The following is an 18,705-nucleotide window of genomic DNA, read 5'->3' as shown; positions in this document are numbered from 1 at the left end:
GCAAAACACATTATAATACCGATCTAAGTTAGTCTTCATAACTACTAATTAACGAAAATTCTAAGTTAACCTGTTAAGATTTAAAGAACCATCATTTTTTTTCCTTCTTCAAATCAACACTGGTGATGGAGGATTAGTGATACTAAGATGGATGAGCTGCATCATTTCTTAGGGTGGTGGAATCCGGCATATTGACGGTTGCGGCTGTGCCACAATAATGCAGATCCGCCACGGAGAAGGACCGCCAGGCCGGAAGACTCCGCTGCAGAGGAGAGGAAGGGCCTGTGCTGGCACCGGACAGGCGATTGCGGCGATGGAGCGGCGGAAGCGACCGCGGTGGCGTAGGCGACCTTGAATTTGAACTTGAGTCCTCGCTTGTAAAACTACTAGTACTATCGTAACTACTAACGGCAAAGGCAAGAGCCAGAGCACTCCTACTTGAATTCATTGACATTGTTCTCTTGGAGATTCCACCACCGTTGCTTCTCAACTTGTCCCAAACGTGGTTGAAAGCCATCAAGTTCCTTCGCCTTCTGCTGTAAGCGTTTTCCGCTTTCGCTATGTCTTTGACGGACGCAGAAGAAGCAGCGTCTGCTAGGCTTGCGAAGGACTTTGATTTTCCATTGTAGAATTTTGAGATCCCCCTCCTGCCAAAACAAGATTCATCATTTTAACCCTAGATTTAAGGAAACCGTAAATATTATGTAAAATTTCTCAATAATATCATCTGGATAAAGCCAAATACACACAACATAAAGAAAGAAGACGAAGAAACAATATCTGAAGGGTAAAAAATAGAAAGCAGAGGCAGTTACGATTACCTAATAGGGAGAACCTCTTCAAGAGAGTCCATCATATCGAAAGGGCCATTATAAGCACTCTGAACTTCATTCTCATTTTCTGCTATTCTCTCATTCTCTGATGACACATCGCTGTTCTTTCCGATCGACGATGTCGTTGAAGATGAGCACTTATCATCATCGTCGTCGTGATGTTCATCCTTTCTTGAGTCCAGCACCGCTGCTGATGATGCTTCAATGTTCATCATGTTAGTTTTGTAATTATACTATCCAAATTCACCGATATCATATGATATACGAAATGCAGAAACGAAGAAGAAACCAAAAACGTTAGTTGGAAACAGAGAGAGAGAGAGAGGGGGAGAGAGAGAGAGAGAGAGAATGGGTTGCCACTTAACCACGTTGTGTTATGTTGCTGAGTGCTCTCTTTTTATCTCTTTCGTTTTCTTTTAAATTATTTATTTTACTAGTATAAATTAGGTTTGCTTTGCACTTTATTGTTAATTGTTATTATTATTTAATAATTTATCTCTTAATCTTAATCTTAACTGAAAATTGGATAAAGTATCCAAGGACGGATGATCCCGGGTTTCTTCTTGTACTTGAGTTTTTTTCTTTCTTGCTATGTTAATGTGGAAGGCGAAGGCCTGACCTTATCCTCATCCACTCCACGTTAACACGTCAGCATAGTTACCTTCCTTTTTTAATATTCTATATTAAAATTTGAAAAGGGTGCGGTGATCCAGTGCTTCGCATTCTTCTCGTAAACCTATTGGGATTTGTTAGCTTTTTGCCTCCATATTCATCACTTTGCGCTCTACATTAAGCTTCGACAAAATTTTAGTTGGGACTATGACAAACTTTGTTTAACATTTTTTTTAATAACAATGTGTATCCGAGTGTGAGTTAAGAATTAACGGGTTAAGCAATGTAATTAGTCAATTCAAACCCGTTTACATTATGTTCCGTCAAAGAGGATCTTTTTTTAGGTATAACTTGTCTGCCAATTTTTAGATATCAGTGAAGATTTTTTAGAATTTAAATCGGGCACGTAAAATCTGAAAAAATACTTCAACGCTAAAGTTAGTATTTGTTACGGATCCGACCCACGGATCCCGCATACCCGGTCACTCGAGAACAATCCGTTTCGACCCGAAGGCCCAGAACCGGCCCTTCAAAGCTCCTAACCAATTTTCGAATTCAAATATCTCTCTTATTTTAAATCAAGCAAGATAAGATAAGATAACGGCCATCACCTATAAAAAGAGGACCCAAGTCCCTCCAGGTATCATTCATTCCTCACACCTTCTACCTCTTAGATCCATTCTGACTTGAGCGTCGGAGTGTCTTTGCAGGTACCACCCCATCGCTCCAAGTCAAGCAATCCGGTTCCAGCCTGACCCGCGGGTTCCCGATCCACCCTTCAACCCGTACCGGAGACATCTCGTACAGTATTTATCTTAAAAAATTAAAAATAATAGAGTTGATGTATATTTTTTTATATCTTGATCTTGCCTGGGAAATAGATCGGCCTCGATTGCTTGGAATCGGCCGAGCTATGCACTGGAAAGCTGAACGTCCGACTCTTTGAATCCGAACTCCTTACGTGTGTTGTTGTGTGAAAGCGGTAAGAAGAGGGTGGAGTGTACCTGCAAAGGTACTCCGAAACTTAAGTCAGTGTATATTCTTGCTATATTGAAAACTTAGGTATCAAAAAAAGTTCTACTTCCCTTTATATGATGAATTCCTTGTCTGTTACATTCTCGGTAATAATTGTCGAATAATTGATATTGTAACCGACCTTATTTTATCGTTTGGGACGTCGGTTATGATTGGAGAATTGGCGTCACCGAGCTATGGCTCATAATTCCGAGTAGTAACGGACGATGACGAGTTATATCATATGCTGATAACGGTTATGGAGCCGAGTTATAACGTGTAATAATGACGACCATATCACAGCCCCCAAGTTTAGCCTGAGGAGAGGTTCTTTTAATGAAGCAGGTTGAGCTTTGTGATGAGTTATAACTCGGCTACGTGGATTATTGGGTGAGCCCCCAGATCAACATACTTCATTAAAAGTGGTTTGTTTTTCTGTACGTGGGGAGTCGTGTCCGTTGGTTTCTGAGGAGAGAGAAAGAGTAATTGTTGCATTTAAGTTTTGCTGGTTTCCAATGTTGGTTTCGCCGTTTGACGTGACGTTGGAAGTGGGTTTTATCATTTGGAACGTTTGTGGCTTTATTAGCTTTTGATGTTTGGAGTTTAAGTTGGCAATTTTTGGCGATTGGTTTTCTGCTTCCTTGTGAAGAATGAGTAAGAGAGGTATGGCTTTGTCTCCTAGTTTCTGATCTGTTTCTTCATTTTTCTCTCTCTCCGCTTTTCTTTCTTTGTTTGTATTCTGTTTTGGTGGGCTGATGGGGTTTTAGAAGGAGAAAAAGGATAAGGTAGATTGGTCCTATGATTGGGTAGGGGAGGATGTGAAGTCTCGGGTCTCGTTGTTCTCTGATGAAGCAGCGGTGAAAGAGGTTGATGTAACTAAGATAGTGAGGGTTAGCTCTGGAGTTCAAGTTGAGTTGTTACCATGTAGCGTTGATGATAGGGTCTATCACCGGGAAAGGGGATTTGAGTTCTTCTATATGCACAGTTGTGTCCTTGAAGAGTTGCGGGTTAGGTTACCTTTTACAGAGTTTGAGTGTCAGATTCTGAAGCAGTTAAACTGTGCTCCATCACAGCTTCATCCAAATGGGTGGGCGTTCCTTCGATCCTTTGAAATTCTCATGGAATTTCTTGAAGAGGTGCCAACCGTTGATCTTTTCTTTTCCTTATTCCAAGCTAAAAGGGTGTGGAAGGGGGTTGGATAAATTTTAATAGCACCCCAGGTTTTGGGATTTTCAAGCTTTATAAATCTTCTTTTAAAGATTTCAAGGAGATGTATTTCAAAGTTAGGGGGTTGGAAAAGGATTTTCCTTTTTTCATTGACGAAAATCTGGCTGAGAAATTTCCGCTCTTTTGGTGCTCGGAACCCCAAAATATACTCGGCCCAGAGGTGATATCGCCGAGGAATGTATGTTTGATTGAGTTTTTGGTGGAAAATATTGATCGTAGAAATCTAATTTCGATGTATGAGTTGCTGAAGTGGGAGGAGGATAAAGATACTGTTTTAGAGTATTTGGGTGAGTGTTAGGGTTTTTTCTGATGTATTTATTATTCTGTCAGGGATATTTAACATGATCTGTGTTTGGCAGGTGGAAAATATCCCGGTGTTTCGGCTGCGTCTCTAAGGTCGCGTTTTAAGAATAAGAATTTGGAGAAAGAAGTGTCGTCCTCTAATGCTGAAAAGGGTGCTGCGACTGGAGAGGTTACTCAACCTCCTCGGGGTCGGACAAAGGTAATTGTAAAAAAGAGGAAGTCTGATGTTGTCGACCTTTTTGAGAATTCTGATGAAAAGGAACATGTAGTCCCTTTGGAAGAAATACAAGCTTCATGGGTAACCATAAAAAGCTTCATGAAATTTCCGAGCATAGTGAGGGCTTTTCTGTGTGGGAAAAAGAGTATCCGTATATGGCTGTGGTGGACGAGTATTGCCAATCCTCGGCTGATGTTTCTCTTGCAAAAGAAGTTGGTGATATGGCGATCGGACAGTATATGCAGGTAGTGGCAGACCTTGTTTATTCTTTATTTGTTTTGAGAATTTGTGTTAACTTTTTATATTATTATGTCTTAGGTTGTTGGGCTGCGTCTTGCCAGTCTTGGGCGTAGCCAAGAGTTTAAGTATAAGAAGTTTTTAGTAGAAAAGGGTGAGGTTTCTTTGTTAAAGGAGGAGTTGAGCAAGAGCAAAGCTGCTGCTGCCGAGCTTCAGACTCGGTTAACTGACACCGAGAAGTTGTTGAAGGAGACAAAAGAAAGTTATGTCAGAGATGTCGAGGATTTGAAGAAGAAGGAAAGTGATCTGGCGAGCATGCAATCTCGCCTAATTGAGGTTACTGCTCAATTTAAGGAGATGGAGAAGAAAAAGGCTGATGAAATTTTGGACTCTTTTGTGAAAGGGTTTGAAAGAGCAAGGTTACAGGTGAAGTTTCTGGCACCAGAGGCTGATCTCTCCGGCATGGACCCTGGAAAGATCGTGCGTGATGGCCAGCTGATCGAGAATGATGGTGATGTGGAAGATGAGGCTGATAATGTCTAATGTGTTATTTCAAAAGCTTTTTGAATTTTTTGCTTTGTCATATGTAATAGTTAGTTACTTGTGTCACTGTTGAACTCTTTGTTTATTGGACTTGTTTGTTTGCGTTTGATGGTAGTGCTTTTTCATTTAGAAAAAGCTGTGCTTGTTTGTCCGAAAAGTATTCCGAGTATATTTCTGTTGGGGTTGATATGATTGCCGAATATTGGCAATTTGTAGCTAGACGAGTGTTTGAGTTTGTCTGAGCTGTATGGATAGAATTTTTGTTTTGACGATATCATACGCGTATTTATTTGATAGAGAGCAAGATAATCTGTGTCTCTTATACATTTGAAATTTTTGAACCTCTAAGTACAAAGGTGCAGGTAGGCTAGCTTCATTAAAACCTCTCCAAGCAAAACCCTTTGGGATAAAATCTTGGTAGTAGGAAAAAGAGTACCAGCCTGTCCCTGCTTTTTAACTATAAAATTTCTTTAGGGAAGAAACATTCCATGTATTAGGCAAGAGTTTACCATCTATTGATTCTAGTTTGTATGCTCCTTTGCCGAGGACTTCTGATATTCGGTATGGACCGTCCCAGTTAGCTGCGAGCTTTCCGTGTGATGGTGGTTTCTGAGCAATTTCTGTTTTCCGAAGTATTAAGTCGCCTTTTGTAAATGATCTGCTCTTGACTACTTTGTTATATTGACGAGCTAGTGCGTGTGTGCCGCTTGCTGCCGTAGTGTGGCGAGGTCTCTTACTTCTTCTATGGTATCGAGTTCGGCTCTCCGAACTTCTTCCTGATTTTCGAGTTGTGTTCGGACCGAGTTTTGGGAGACTTCCAGTGGTATCATAGCCTCCGAGCCGTATACTAGCTTGAATGGTGTTTCTTTTGTTGATGATTGTGGGGTGGTGTTATACCCCCAAAGGACTTCAGGTATCAGTTCGGCCCAGAGTCCTTTGGCTTCATCTAGCTTTTTCTTTAGCGCATGTAGAATGACCTTATTTGCAGCCTCGGCTAATCCATTTGTTTGAGGATGTTCAACAGAGGCGAAATGTTGCCTAATTTTGAGGTTCTGCAAAAAAGAGTGGAATTTATGATCTGCGAACTGGCGACCATTGTCAGTGATAATATGGTGAGGTATGCCGAAACGGCAAACAATATTTTTCCAAACGAATAAAATCATTTGTTGAGATGTTATTTTTGCCAAAGGTTGGGCTTCCACCCATTTTGAGAAATAATCGATGCCGACGATGAGAAATTTTACCTGGCCCGGTGCCGTAGGGAACGGACCGAGTATATCTAAACCCCATTGGTTGAAGGGCCAACTGATGTCAGAGTGATGTAGTTGCTCGGCCGGAATGTGTATCAGTGGTGCGTGTTTCTGGCAATTGTTGCAGGTCCAGATTTTGTGTTGGCTATCCTGGTTTAAAGTTGGCCAGAAGAAGCCAACTCGGAGGACTTTTGCTGCTAAACTCCGAGCACCGGTGTGTGTTCCGCAGATGCCTTCATGTGTCTCGGCTAATGCTATTTCGGCTTCTGAATTATTGAGACATTTTAGCAATGGGCGAGTGTATCCTCGTCGATACAGTGTTCTGTTAAGTATTGTGAAGGAAGATGCTTGTCGTTGGAACTTTTTAGTATTCTCTATCCCTTCTGGTATATCACCTGTCTGTAAATATTGTATGAAGTCAGTCCTCCAATCTGTTTCCTGTGTAACACTTAACACATTTTTCAAACAGTTGGAGATGTTATGGTAAATTGATGTAGCATAGATAGTTCGGATTGCGTACTGCCGAGCTTAGATAAAATGTCGGCCCTTTGATTTTGTTCGCGTGGTATATGTTGTATTTCAAATTTGGCAAATTTTGTAGATAATTTCTTTACTAATAGTAAATATTTTGATAAGAGAGGATCTTTTACCTGAAAAAGGTCGTTTACCTGTTGTACTACTAGTAGAGAATCACAATATACCTTTATCGCTGAGATTTGGAGATCCAGACATAGTCGGAGTCCGGCGATTAGTGCTTCATACTCGGATTGATTGTTGCTGGCTTTGAAAGCTAAGTGTATGGAATGCTCCAGGATGAAGCCGTCATCGGTCTCCAGACGAATTCCAGCTCCACAACCCCCATTATTGGAAGAACCGTCCACATACAAAGTCCATTGCTTTGTATGGTCTTCTTCTGATGGTATTGTAAGCTCGGCGATGAAATCTGCCAAGAATTGGGACTTGATTGGTCTTCTGCATTGGTACCTGATATCGAACTCAGACAATTCGACTGCTCATTTTATAAGCCTTCCTGCGATTTCTGGTTTGTGTAATACTTGTCTTAATGAGTGATCGGTTCTGACGTGTATAACATGGCTCTGGAAGTAAGGTCGGAGACGTCGCACCGAAAATATCAGAGCTAACGCGAGCTTCTCTATCCTCGGATAGTTGAGCTCAGCGTGTTGGAGAGTTTTACTGACAAAATATATCGGATGTTGAACTTTGTTCCTTTCTGTAATAAGAGCTGAGCTTATCGCCCAATCAGTAATTGATAGATATAAAAATAAATCTTCCCCTTGGAGGGGTTTTTGCAAAATCAGCAGTTGTGAGAGAGTTGTTTTTAGTTTGGAAAAAGCTTTCTCACAATCGTCGTTCCAATGAAATTTGGTTTTCTTTTTTATTGTTTGGAAAAAAGGTATAGATGTTGAAGTTAGGCAAGGAACAAATCTTTAGATCGCGGCCAGTCTTCCTGTAAGGCGCTGAACTTCTTTGACTATTTTCGGGCTGGCCATGTCCAGAACTGCTCGGCACTTGTCTGGGTTTGCCTCTATTCCCCTGCGTGTTAGTAGAAATCCTAAAAACTTACCCCCTTGAACGGCGAATGCACATTTCTCGGGATTGAGTCGCATGTTGTAGTGGCAAATTTGGCCGAATATTTCTGTAAGGTCGTTGATATGGTTATTGCCGATTTTTGTCTTGGCGACCATATCATCCACATAGACTTCGATATTTCTGCCGATCTGTTTAGCGAAGACTTTGTCCATAAGTCGTTGGTAAGTTGCACCTGCGTTCTTCAATCCAAATGGCATAACTTTATAACAATAGTTACCGAAATCAGTAATAAATGCCGTTTTACTTTGGTCGGAGGGGTGCATGAGGATTTGGTTATACCCTGAATACGCATCCATAAAACTTAAGGTAGCATAACCTGAGGCGTTATCTACTAAAGAGTCTATGGATGGTAGAGGGTAAGAATCCTTAGGGCATGCTTTGTTTAAGTCAGTGAAGTCGACGCACATGCGCCACTTACCGTTTTGTTTTCTTACCATTACCACATTTGCTAACCAGGTAGTAAATCTGATTTCTTTGATAAATTCAGCGTTGATGAGCTTTTGTGTTTCCTCTAGGGATGCTTTCCTTTGGGTCGATGCCGGGCATGTCTGAAGGTGTCCATGCGAAAAGATCGGCTTGATTTTGTAGAAAGGTTGTGATTTCTTGTAGTTCTGATTTGCTGATTGACGTACCTACATAAGTGAATTTGTTAGGGTCATTGTTAAAATATACTTTCCGTAGGTCGTCGGATGGTTTTGGGCGTTCAAGGAAATCAGCTCTTGGATCAAGGTCGGCGAGTGTGTGGCTGTTTTGCTGGAGGTCGACATTGTTGACTTGTTGCCTTGGTCGATTTTGGTATTTCATGCTGATGTTGTAACATTGTCGTGCTTCTTTATGATCTCCATGGATTGTTACAACTTGATCGTTCTGCAGGGGAAACTTAACACACATATGAACTGTAGAAGAAATGGTGCCGAACTTGTTCATAAAAGGTCGGCCAAGGATAAGGTTATATGGACTAAAACAATCAACTACTAAATATTGAATATCATATGTTTTTGAAAGAGGATGCTCACCCAGTGTGGTTTGTAACCACACTGAACCCAGTATTGGAACTTGCTCTCCTGAGAATCCGACCAAGTCTCCTCCTGTTGACTGTAGCATGTTGTCGCTGAGCTTCATTTTTTGGAATGTGGAATAGAACAGAACGTCGGCGCTGCTCCCGAGGTCTAAGAGTACTTTTCTTACCAATAAATCCCCTAGCTGAAGAGTGACTACCACAGGGTCGTCCAAATTTGGTATGCCGGAGTTGAAGTCGGCGTGTGTAAAAGTAACTTGTGGTTGTTGATTAGTTACTTCAGCATCTTGTTGTGGTCCGTTTACCGAGCATATTGCTCAGAACGATCTTTTCCTTGCCGAACTTGAGGATCCTCCACTTGCGTATCCTCTTGAAATGCAATTGATTATACCTCGTGGTCTTTCGTATTGGCTTGAAGATGCCTTCTCTTTTCCTCGGTTTTGTTGTTCAGAGGAATCGTTTGTTGTGGAAGGTGTGACGCGCTTTTGGATGTGGCCCCCAATGTACTTGTCGAGGTGTCCTTGCTTGGCCAGGCATTCTAAAAGGTCTTTGGCTACTGATGAGCGGATAATTTATACGCTTTTTGGCATTATTTTTACATAGTTTTTAGTATGATTTAGTTAGTTTTTAGTATATTTTTATTAGTTTTTAAATAAAAATCATATTTCTGGACTTTACTATGAGTTTGTGTATTTTTCTGTGATTTCAGGTATTTTCTGGCTGAAATTGAGGGACTTGAGCAAAAATCAGATTCAGAGGTTGAGGAAGGACTGCAGATGCTGTTAGATTCTGACCTCCCTGCACTCAAAGTGAATTTTCTGAAGCTACAGAACTTCAAATGGCGCGCTCTCAATTGCGTTGGAAAGTAGACATCCAGGGCTTTCCAGCAATATATAATAGTCTATACTTTGCTCGAGTTTAGACGATGCAAACTGGCGTTCAACGCCAGTTCCATGTTGCATTCTAGAGTTAAACGCCAGAAACAGGTTGCAAAGTGGAGTTAAACGCCAGAAACAGGTTACAAACTGGCGTTCAACTCCAAGAGAAGCCTCTACACGTGTAAAGCTCAATGCTCAGCCCAAGCACACACCAAGTGGGCTCTAGAAGTGGATTTCTGCATCATTTACTTATTTCTGTAACCCTAGTAACTAGTTTAGTATAAATAGAACTTTTTACTATTGTATTTACATCTTTTTTGTTCATCTTGGGATGTTTAGTTCTTAGATCATGGGGCTGGCCTCTCGGCCATGCCTGGACCTTGTTTTTATGTATTTTCAACGGTAGAGTTTCTACACACCATAGATTAAGGTGTGGAGCTCTGCTGTTCCTCATGAATTAATGCAAAGTACTATTGTTTTTCTATTCAATTCAAGCTTATTCCTATTCTAAGATATTCATTCGCACCCAAGAACATGATGAATGTGATGATTATGTGACGCTCATCACCATTCTCACCTATGAACGCGTGCCTGACAACCACTTCCGTTCTACATGAAGATGAGATAGAATGAGTATCTCTTAGATATCTAATACAGGGGACCGAGTCCGAGATATTAGAGTCTTCGTGGTATAAGTTATAACCCATGGACGGCCATTCCAGAGATCTGGAAAGTCTAAACCTTGTCTGTGGTATTCCGAGTAGGATTTGGGAAGGGATGGCTATGACGAGCTTCAAACTCGCGAGTGCTGGGTGTAGTGACAGACATAAAAGGATAGTAAATCCTATTCCAGTATGATTGAGAACCGACAGATGATTAGCCATGCAGTGACGGCGCATTGGACCATTTTCACAGAGAGGATGGGATGTAGCCATTGACAACGGTGATGCCCTACATACAGCTTGCCATGGAAGGGAGTAGGAATGATTGGATGAAGACAGCAAGAAAGCAGATGTTCAGGAGGAACGAAAGCATCTCTATACGCTTATCTGAAATTCTCACCAATGAATTACATGAGTATCTCTATCCTAGTTTATATTTTGATTATGTTTTTATTATCAATTCACCATAACCATTTGAATCTGCCTGACTGAGATTTACAAGGTGACCATAGCTTGCTTCAGACCGACAATCTCCGTGGGATCGACCCTTACTCACGTAAGGTTTATTACTTGGACGACCCAGTGCACTTGCTGGTTAGTTGTGCGAAGTTGCGACAAAGTGTGATTCACATTTGAGAGCACCAAGTCTTTGGCGCCATTGTTGATGATCGCAATTTCGTGCACCAAGTTTTTGGCGCCGTTGCCGGGGATTGTTCGAGTTTGGACAACTGACGGTTCATCTTGTTGCTCAGATTAGGTAATTTTATTTTAATTTGAACCTTTTTGTTTTTACTCTTTTATTTTCGAAAAATTTTCAAAAAAAAATATAAAAATAAATATTTTCAAAAATATATTTTTCTTCAGAAGTTTTAAGATAGTGTTTCATGATGATTTGTTGAATCCTGACTGGCTGTAAGCCATGTCTAATCTTTTGGACCGGGGTTTCAACTTATCATCACAAGAGCTTGTTGATCTTCACCCATTTGGCAGTTACACACACACACGTTGAATACATGGGAGGTAGGCAATATCTGCTGAAGCTTGGCTGGCCATTGGCCATGTCTAGTGTTTTGCACTGGAGCTTTCACTGAAAGCTTGGCTGGCTAGTAAGCCATGTCTAATTCCTGGACTGGAGCTTTAGACTAACATTGTAAGATTCCTGAAATTCTTATTAAAAATTTTGAAATCCTTATTTTTCTTTTTCCAATTAACTTTTGAAAAGATACAAAAAAATTTAATAAAATTATAAAACCAAAAATAATTTGATGTTTCTTATTCAAGTCTTGTGTCAGTTTTTAAGTTTGGTGTCAATTGCATGTTTATCTCTTTCTTGCATTTTTCGAAAATTCATGCATTGCATTCTTCATGATCTTCAAGTTGTTCTTAGTAAGTCTTCTTGTTTGATCTTCATATTTTCTTGTTTTGTGTCTTTTCTTGTTTCTCATATGCATTTTTGAATTATTAATGTCTCAACATTGAAAATTTCTAAGTTTGGTGTCGTGCATGTTTTTCTTTTCTTAAAAATTTTCAAAAATAAGTTCTTGGTGTTCATCTGACATTCAAAGTGTTCTTGGTGTTCATCTTAACATTCAAAGTGTTCTTGCATGCATCAATTGTTTTGATCCAAAATTTTCATGCATGGAGTCTTTTTCATATTTTTCTCTTCCATCATTAAAAATTCAAAAATAAAAAAATATCTGTCCCTTATTTCACTCATAAATTTTGAAAATTTGAGTTGACTTTTTCAAAACTTTTTAAAATTTAGTTGTTTCTTATGAGTCAAGTCAAAATTTCAATTTAAAAATTCTATCTTTTTCAAATCTTTTTCAAAATTCAAATCTTTTTCAAATTTCTTCTTAATATTTTCGAAAATTTCAAAATTTATTTTCAAAATCTTTTTCTTATTTCTATTTCATATTTTCGAAATTAATGCTAACAATTAATATGATTGATTCAAAAATTTTAAGTTTGTTACTTGCCTAGTAAGAAAGATTCAATCTTTGAATTTCAAAATCATATCTTTTTGTTTCTTGTTAGTCAAGTAATCAACTTTAATTTTCAAAATCAAATCTTTTTAAAAATTTTTTCAAATCTTTTTCAAAATAAATTTCAATCACATCTTTTTCAAAATTAATTTCAAAATATTTTCTAACTTCTTATCTTTTCCAAATTTGATTTTCAAATCTTTTTCAATTAACCACTTAACTTTTTGTTTGATTCTTATCTTTTTCAAAACTACCTAACTAACTCTCTCTCTCTAATTTTCGAAAATCCCTTCCCTCTTTTTCAAAATTCAATTTTAATTAACTAATTGTTTTAAATTTTAATTTAATTTAATTTAATTTTTCTTTTTAATTCTCAAATTTTAATTTTAATTTTAAATTAAAAACAAAAAATATTTTCATTTTATTTTATTTAATTTTCGAAATTCTCTCTCTCATCTCCTTCTAATTATTTACTAACACTTCTCTTCATCTCAAAATTCGAACACTCTCTTCCTCCTTGTGTTCGGATTTCTCTTCTTCTATTCTTTTCTTCTTCTACTCGCATAAGGAATCTCTATACTGTGACATAGAGGATTCTATATTTTCTTTTGTTTTCTTCTTTTTCATATGAGCAGGAACAAGGATAAGAACATTCTTGTTGAGGCTGATCCTGAACCTGAAAGGACTCTGAAGAGGAAGCTAAGGGAAGCTAAAGCACAACTCTCTGGAGAAAATCTGACAGAAATTTTTGAAAAAGAAAGAGACATGGCCGAAAAGAATAACAATGCAAGGAAGATGCTTGGTGACTTTACTGCACCAAATTCCAACTTACATAGAAGAAGCATCTCAATCCCTGCCATTGGAGCAAATAATTTTGAGCTTAAACCTCAATTAGTTTCTCTGATGCAACAGAACTGCAAGTTTCATGGACTCCCATCTGAAGATCCTTTTCAGTTCTTAACTGAATTCTTGCAGATCTGTGATACTGTTAAGACTAATGGGGTTGATACCGAGGTCTACAGGCTTATGCTTTTCCCGTTTGCTGTAAGAGACAGAGCTAGAATATGGTTGGACTCTCAACCTAAGGATAGCCTAAACTCTTGGGATAAGCTCGTCACAGCTTTCTTAGCCAAGTTCTTCCTTCTCAAAAGCTTAGTAAGCTTAGAGTGGATGTTCAAACCTTTAGACAGAAAGAAGGTGAATCCCTCTATGAAGCTTGGGAGAGATATAAGGAACTGACCAAAAAGTGTCCTTCTGACATGCTTTCAGAATGGACCATCCTGGATATATTCTATGATGGTCTGTCTGAGTTATCAAAGATGTCATTGGACCATTCTGCAGGTGGATCCATTCTGACTCAGCAAGTCAATATGATCTCTCAGAGTCTGAATGGATTGAAGGAATCATCCAACAGTACTATAGAGGCATCTTCTGAAGAAGAAGCTTATGATCCTGAGAACCCTGCAATAGCAGAGGTGAATTACATGGGTGAACCCTATGGAAACACCTATAATTCCTCATGGAGAAATCATCCAAATTTCTCATAGAAGGATCAACAAAAGCCTCAACAAGGCTTTAATAATGGTGGAAGAAACAGGTTTAGCAATAGCAAGCCTTTTCCATCATCCACTCAACAACAGACAGAGAATTCTGAGCAGAATCCATCTAGCTTAGCAAATATAGTCTCTGATCTATCTAAGTCCACTTTAAGTTTCATGAATGAAACAAGGTCCTCTATTAAAAATTTGGAGGCACAAGTGGGCCAGCTGAGTAAAAGGGTCACTGAAACTCCTCCTAGTACTCTCCCAAGCAATACAGAAGAGAATCCAAAAAGAGAGTGCAAGGCCATAACCTTACTTGGTGTGACCGAACCCAAAGAGGAGGAGGAGGGCGTGAATTCTAGTGAGGAAGACCTCCTGGGACGTTCAGTAACCAATAAGGAGTTTCCCTTTGAGGAACCAAAGGAATCTGAGGCTTATCTAGAGACCATAGAGATTCCATTGAACCTCCTTCTGCCCTTCATGAGCTCTGATGAGTATTCTTCTTCTGAAGAGAATGAAGAAGTTACTGAAGAGCAAGTTGCTAAGTACCTTGGTGCAATCATGAAGTTGAATGCCAAATTATTTGGTAATGAGACTTGGGAAGATGAACCTCCCTTGCTCACCAATGAATTTGAGGTGCAAGCTGCCAGAATCTCATTAGAGATTGCAGACAACTCAAGAAAACAGGCTTATGGACAAGTAGAGGATGTGTTAGTAAAGGTTGAAGGCCTTTACATCCCTGCTGATTTCATAATCCTAGACACTGGGAAGGAAGAGGATGAATCCATCATCCTTGGAAGACCCTTTCTAGCCACAGTAAAAGCTGTGATTGATGTGGACAGAGGAGAGTTGATCCTTCAACTTAATGAGGACAACCTTGTGTTTAAAACTCAAGGATCTCCTTCTGTAACCATGGAGAGGAAGCATGAAAAGCTTCTCTCACTCCAGAGTCAACTAAAGCCCGCACAGTCAAACTTTAAGTTTGGTGTTGGGAGGTCCCAACAATGCTCTGATTATCTGTGAGGCTCCATGAGAGCTCACTGTCAAGCTATTGACATTAAAGAAGCGCTTGTTGCGAGGCAACCCAATGTTATTTAATTATATCTATTTTATTTTCTTTTTGTTATTTCATGTTTTATTAGGTTGATGATCATGTGGAGTCACAAAAACTACTGAAAAATAAAAAACAAAATGAAAAACAGCATTAAAAATAGCACACCCTGGAGGAGGAGCATTCTGGCGTTTAAACGCCAGAAACAAGCATCTGTCTGGCGTTTAACGCCAGAAACAAGCATCTACCTGGCGTTAAACGCCAGAAACAGGCTACATTTAGGCGTTTAACGCCAGATACAGGCAGTAATCTGGCGTTAAATGCCAGGATTGCACAGCAAGGGCATTTTACACGCCTAATTGGAGCAAGGATGTTAAGTCCTTGGCCCCACTGGATCTGTGGACCCCACAGGATCCCCACTACTTCTTCTCTCATCTTCACACCTTTTCATAACTCTCTTCTCCAAAACCATCATACAACCCACCTACACCCACCCACTCAAATTCAAACCATCACTCCTTCCTTTTCACACATTATAACCACCTAAAACCCTCCTTGGCCGAATATACATTCTCCTTCCATCTCCTCCATTTTCTTCTTCTTCTACTACTTTCTTTCTTCTTTTGCTCGGGGACGAGCAAACCTTCTAAGTTTGGTGTGGTAAAAGTGTTGCTTTTTGTTTTTCCATAACCATTTATGACACCTAAGGCCAGAGAAACATCTAGAAAGAGAAAAGGGAAAGCAAAAGTTTCCACCTCTGAGTCATGGGAGATGGAGAGATTCATCTCAAAAGCTCATCACTAAAAAAAAGGATGGAGCAAACAAGAGATCATGGACCTCAACAAGAGCATGAGGAAATTCCTAACCATGAAATCCCTGAGATGCCTCAGGGGATGCACTTTCCTCCACAGAATTATTGGGAGCAAATCAACACCTCCCTAAGAGAATTAAGCTCCAACATGGGACAACTAAGAATGGAGCACCAAGAGCACTCCATCATCCTCCATGAAATTAGAGAAGATCAAAGAGCTACGAAGGAGGAGCAACAAAGGCAAGGAAGAGACATAGAGGAGCTCAAGAGCACCATTGGTTCTTCAAGAAGAGGAAGACGCCACCCTCACTAAGGTGCACTCATTCCTTAATCTCCTTGTCTATTTATTTTCTGTTTTCGGTTTTTATGCTTATCATGTTTGTCTATGTTTGTGTCTTTACTAGATGATCATTAGTGTTTAAGTGTCTATGCCTTAAAGTTATAAATGTCCAATGAATCCATCACCTCTCTTAAATGAAAAATATTTTAATTACAAAAGAATAAGAAGTACATGAGTTTCGAATTCATCCTTGAAATTAGTTTAATTATTTTGATGTGGTGACAATACTTTTTGTTTTCTGAATGAATGCTTGAACAGTGCACATGTCTTTTGAATTTGTTGTTTATGAATGTTAAATATGTTGGCTCTTAAAAGAATGATGAAAAAGGAGAAATATTATTTGATAATCTGAAAAATCATAAAATTGATTCTTGAAGCAAGAAAAAGCAGTGAATACAAAAGCTTACAGAAAAAAAAAGAGAGAAGAGAAAATTGCGAAAAAAAAGGAGAGGAAAAAGAAAAAGCAAGCAGAAAAAGCCAATAGCCCATACAACCAAAAGGCAAGGGTAATAAAAAGGATCCAAGACTTTGAGCATCAGTGGATAAGAGGGCCTAAAGGAATAAAAATCCTGGCCTAAGCGGCTAAACCAAGCTGTCCCTAACCATGTGCTTGTGGCGTGAAGGTGTCAAGTGAAAACTTGAGACTGAGTGGTTAAAGTCAAGGTCCAAAGCAAAAACAGAGTGTGCTTAAGAACCCTGGACACCTCTAATTGGGGACTTTAGCAAAGCTGAGTTACAATCTGAAAAGGTTCACCCAGTTATGTGTCTGTGGCATTTATGTATCCGGTGGTAATACTGGAAAACAAAGTGCTTAGGGCCACGGCCAAGACTCATAAAGTAACTGTGTTCAAGAATCAACATACTGAACTAGGAAAATCAATAACACTATCTGAATTCTAAGTTTCTATAGATGCCAATCATTCTGAACTTCAATGGATAAAGTGAGATGCCAAAACTATTCAAGAGGCAAAAAGCTACTAGTCCCGCTCATCTGATTGGAGCTAAGTTTCATTGATATTTTTGAATTTATAGTATATTCTCTTCTTTTTATCCCATTTGATTTTCAGTTGCTTGGGGACAAGCAACAATTTAAGTTTGGTGTTATGATGAGCGGATAATTTATACACTTTTTGGCATTATTTTTACATAGTTTTTAGTATGATTTAGTTAGTTTTTAGTATATTTTTATTAGTTTTTAAATAAAAATCACATTTCTGGACTTTACTATGAGTTTGTGTGTTTTTCTGTGATTTCAGGTATTTTCTGGCTGAAATTGAGGGACTTGAGCGAAAATCAAATTCAGAGGTTGAGGAAGGACTGCAGATGCTGTTGGATTCTGACCTCCCTGCACTCAAAGTGGATTTTCTGGAGCTACAGAACTCCAAATGACGCGCTCTCAATTGCATTGGAAATTAGACATCCAGGGCTTTCCAGAAATATATAATAGTCCATACTTTGCTTGAGTTTAGATAACGCAAACTGGCGTTCAACGCCAGTTCCATGTTGCATTATGGAGTTAAACGCCAGAAACAGGTTACAAAGTGGAGTTAAACGCCAGAAACAGGTTACAAACTGGCGTTCAACTCCAAGAGAAGCCTCTACATATGTAAAGCTCAATGCTCAGTCCAAGCACACACTAAGTGGGCCCCAGAAGTGGATTTCTGCATCATTTACTTATTTCTGTAACCCTAGTAACTAATTTAGTATAAATAGAACTTTTTACTATTGTATTTACATCTTTTTTGTTCATCTTGGGACGTTTAGTTCTTAGATCATGGGGGCTGGCCTCTCGGCCATGCCTGGATCTTGTTCTTATGTATTTTCAACGGTAGAGTTTCTACATACCATAGATTAAGGTGTGGATCTCTGCTGTTCCTCATGAATTAATGCAAAGTACTATTGTTTTTCTATTCAATTCAAGCTTATTCCTATTCTAAGATATTCATTCGCACGCAAGAACATGATGAATGTGATGATTATGTGACGCTCATCACCATTCTCACCTATGAACGCGTGCCTGACAACCACTTCCGTTCTACATGAAGATGAGATAGAATGAGTATCTCTTAGATATCTAATACAGCAGACCGAGTCCGAGATATTAGAGTCTTCGTGGTATAAGTTAGAACCCATGGACGGCCATTCCAGAGATCCGAAAAGTCTAAACCTTGTCTGTGGTATTCCGAGTAGGATCTGGGAAGGGATGGTTGTGACGAGCTTCAAACTCGCGAGTGCTGGGCGTAGTGACAGACGCAAAAGGATAGTAAATCCTATTCCAGTATGATCGAGAACCGACAGATGATTAGCCATGCAATGACATCGCATTGGACCATTTTCACAGAGAGGATGGGATGTAGCCATTGACAACGGTGATGCCCTACATACAGCTTGCCATGGAAGGGAGTAGGAATGATTGGATGAAGACAGCAGGAAAGCAGATGTTCAGGAGGAACGAAAGCATCTCTATACGCTTATCTGAAATTCTCACCAATGAATTACATGAGTATCTCTATCCTAGTTTATATTTTAATTATGTTTTTATTATTAATTCACCATAACCATTTGAATCCGC

General features: G+C 39.3%; 1 protein-coding gene across 1 annotated transcript; it reads right to left on the bottom strand.

Moving 5' to 3' along the window:
- On the bottom strand, positions 1-1,361 carry LOC107621557. The gene is made up of 2 exons (XM_016323588.2): positions 822-1,361; positions 1-647 (listed from the first exon to the last, which is right to left on the bottom strand). Exons 1-2 carry the CDS (start codon positions 1,046-1,048, stop codon positions 143-145), a joined length of 732 nt encoding a protein of 243 aa, XP_016179074.1. The 5' UTR covers positions 1,049-1,361; the 3' UTR covers positions 1-142.

Source organism: Arachis ipaensis, chromosome B10, assembly GCF_000816755.2.
Source record: "Arachis ipaensis cultivar K30076 chromosome B10, Araip1.1, whole genome shotgun sequence".
In the NCBI taxonomy this organism is placed as follows: domain Eukaryota; kingdom Viridiplantae; phylum Streptophyta; class Magnoliopsida; order Fabales; family Fabaceae; genus Arachis; species Arachis ipaensis.
The sequence above is the reverse complement of the archived record's forward strand: the minus strand, read 5'-3'. Positions and strand labels throughout refer to the sequence as shown.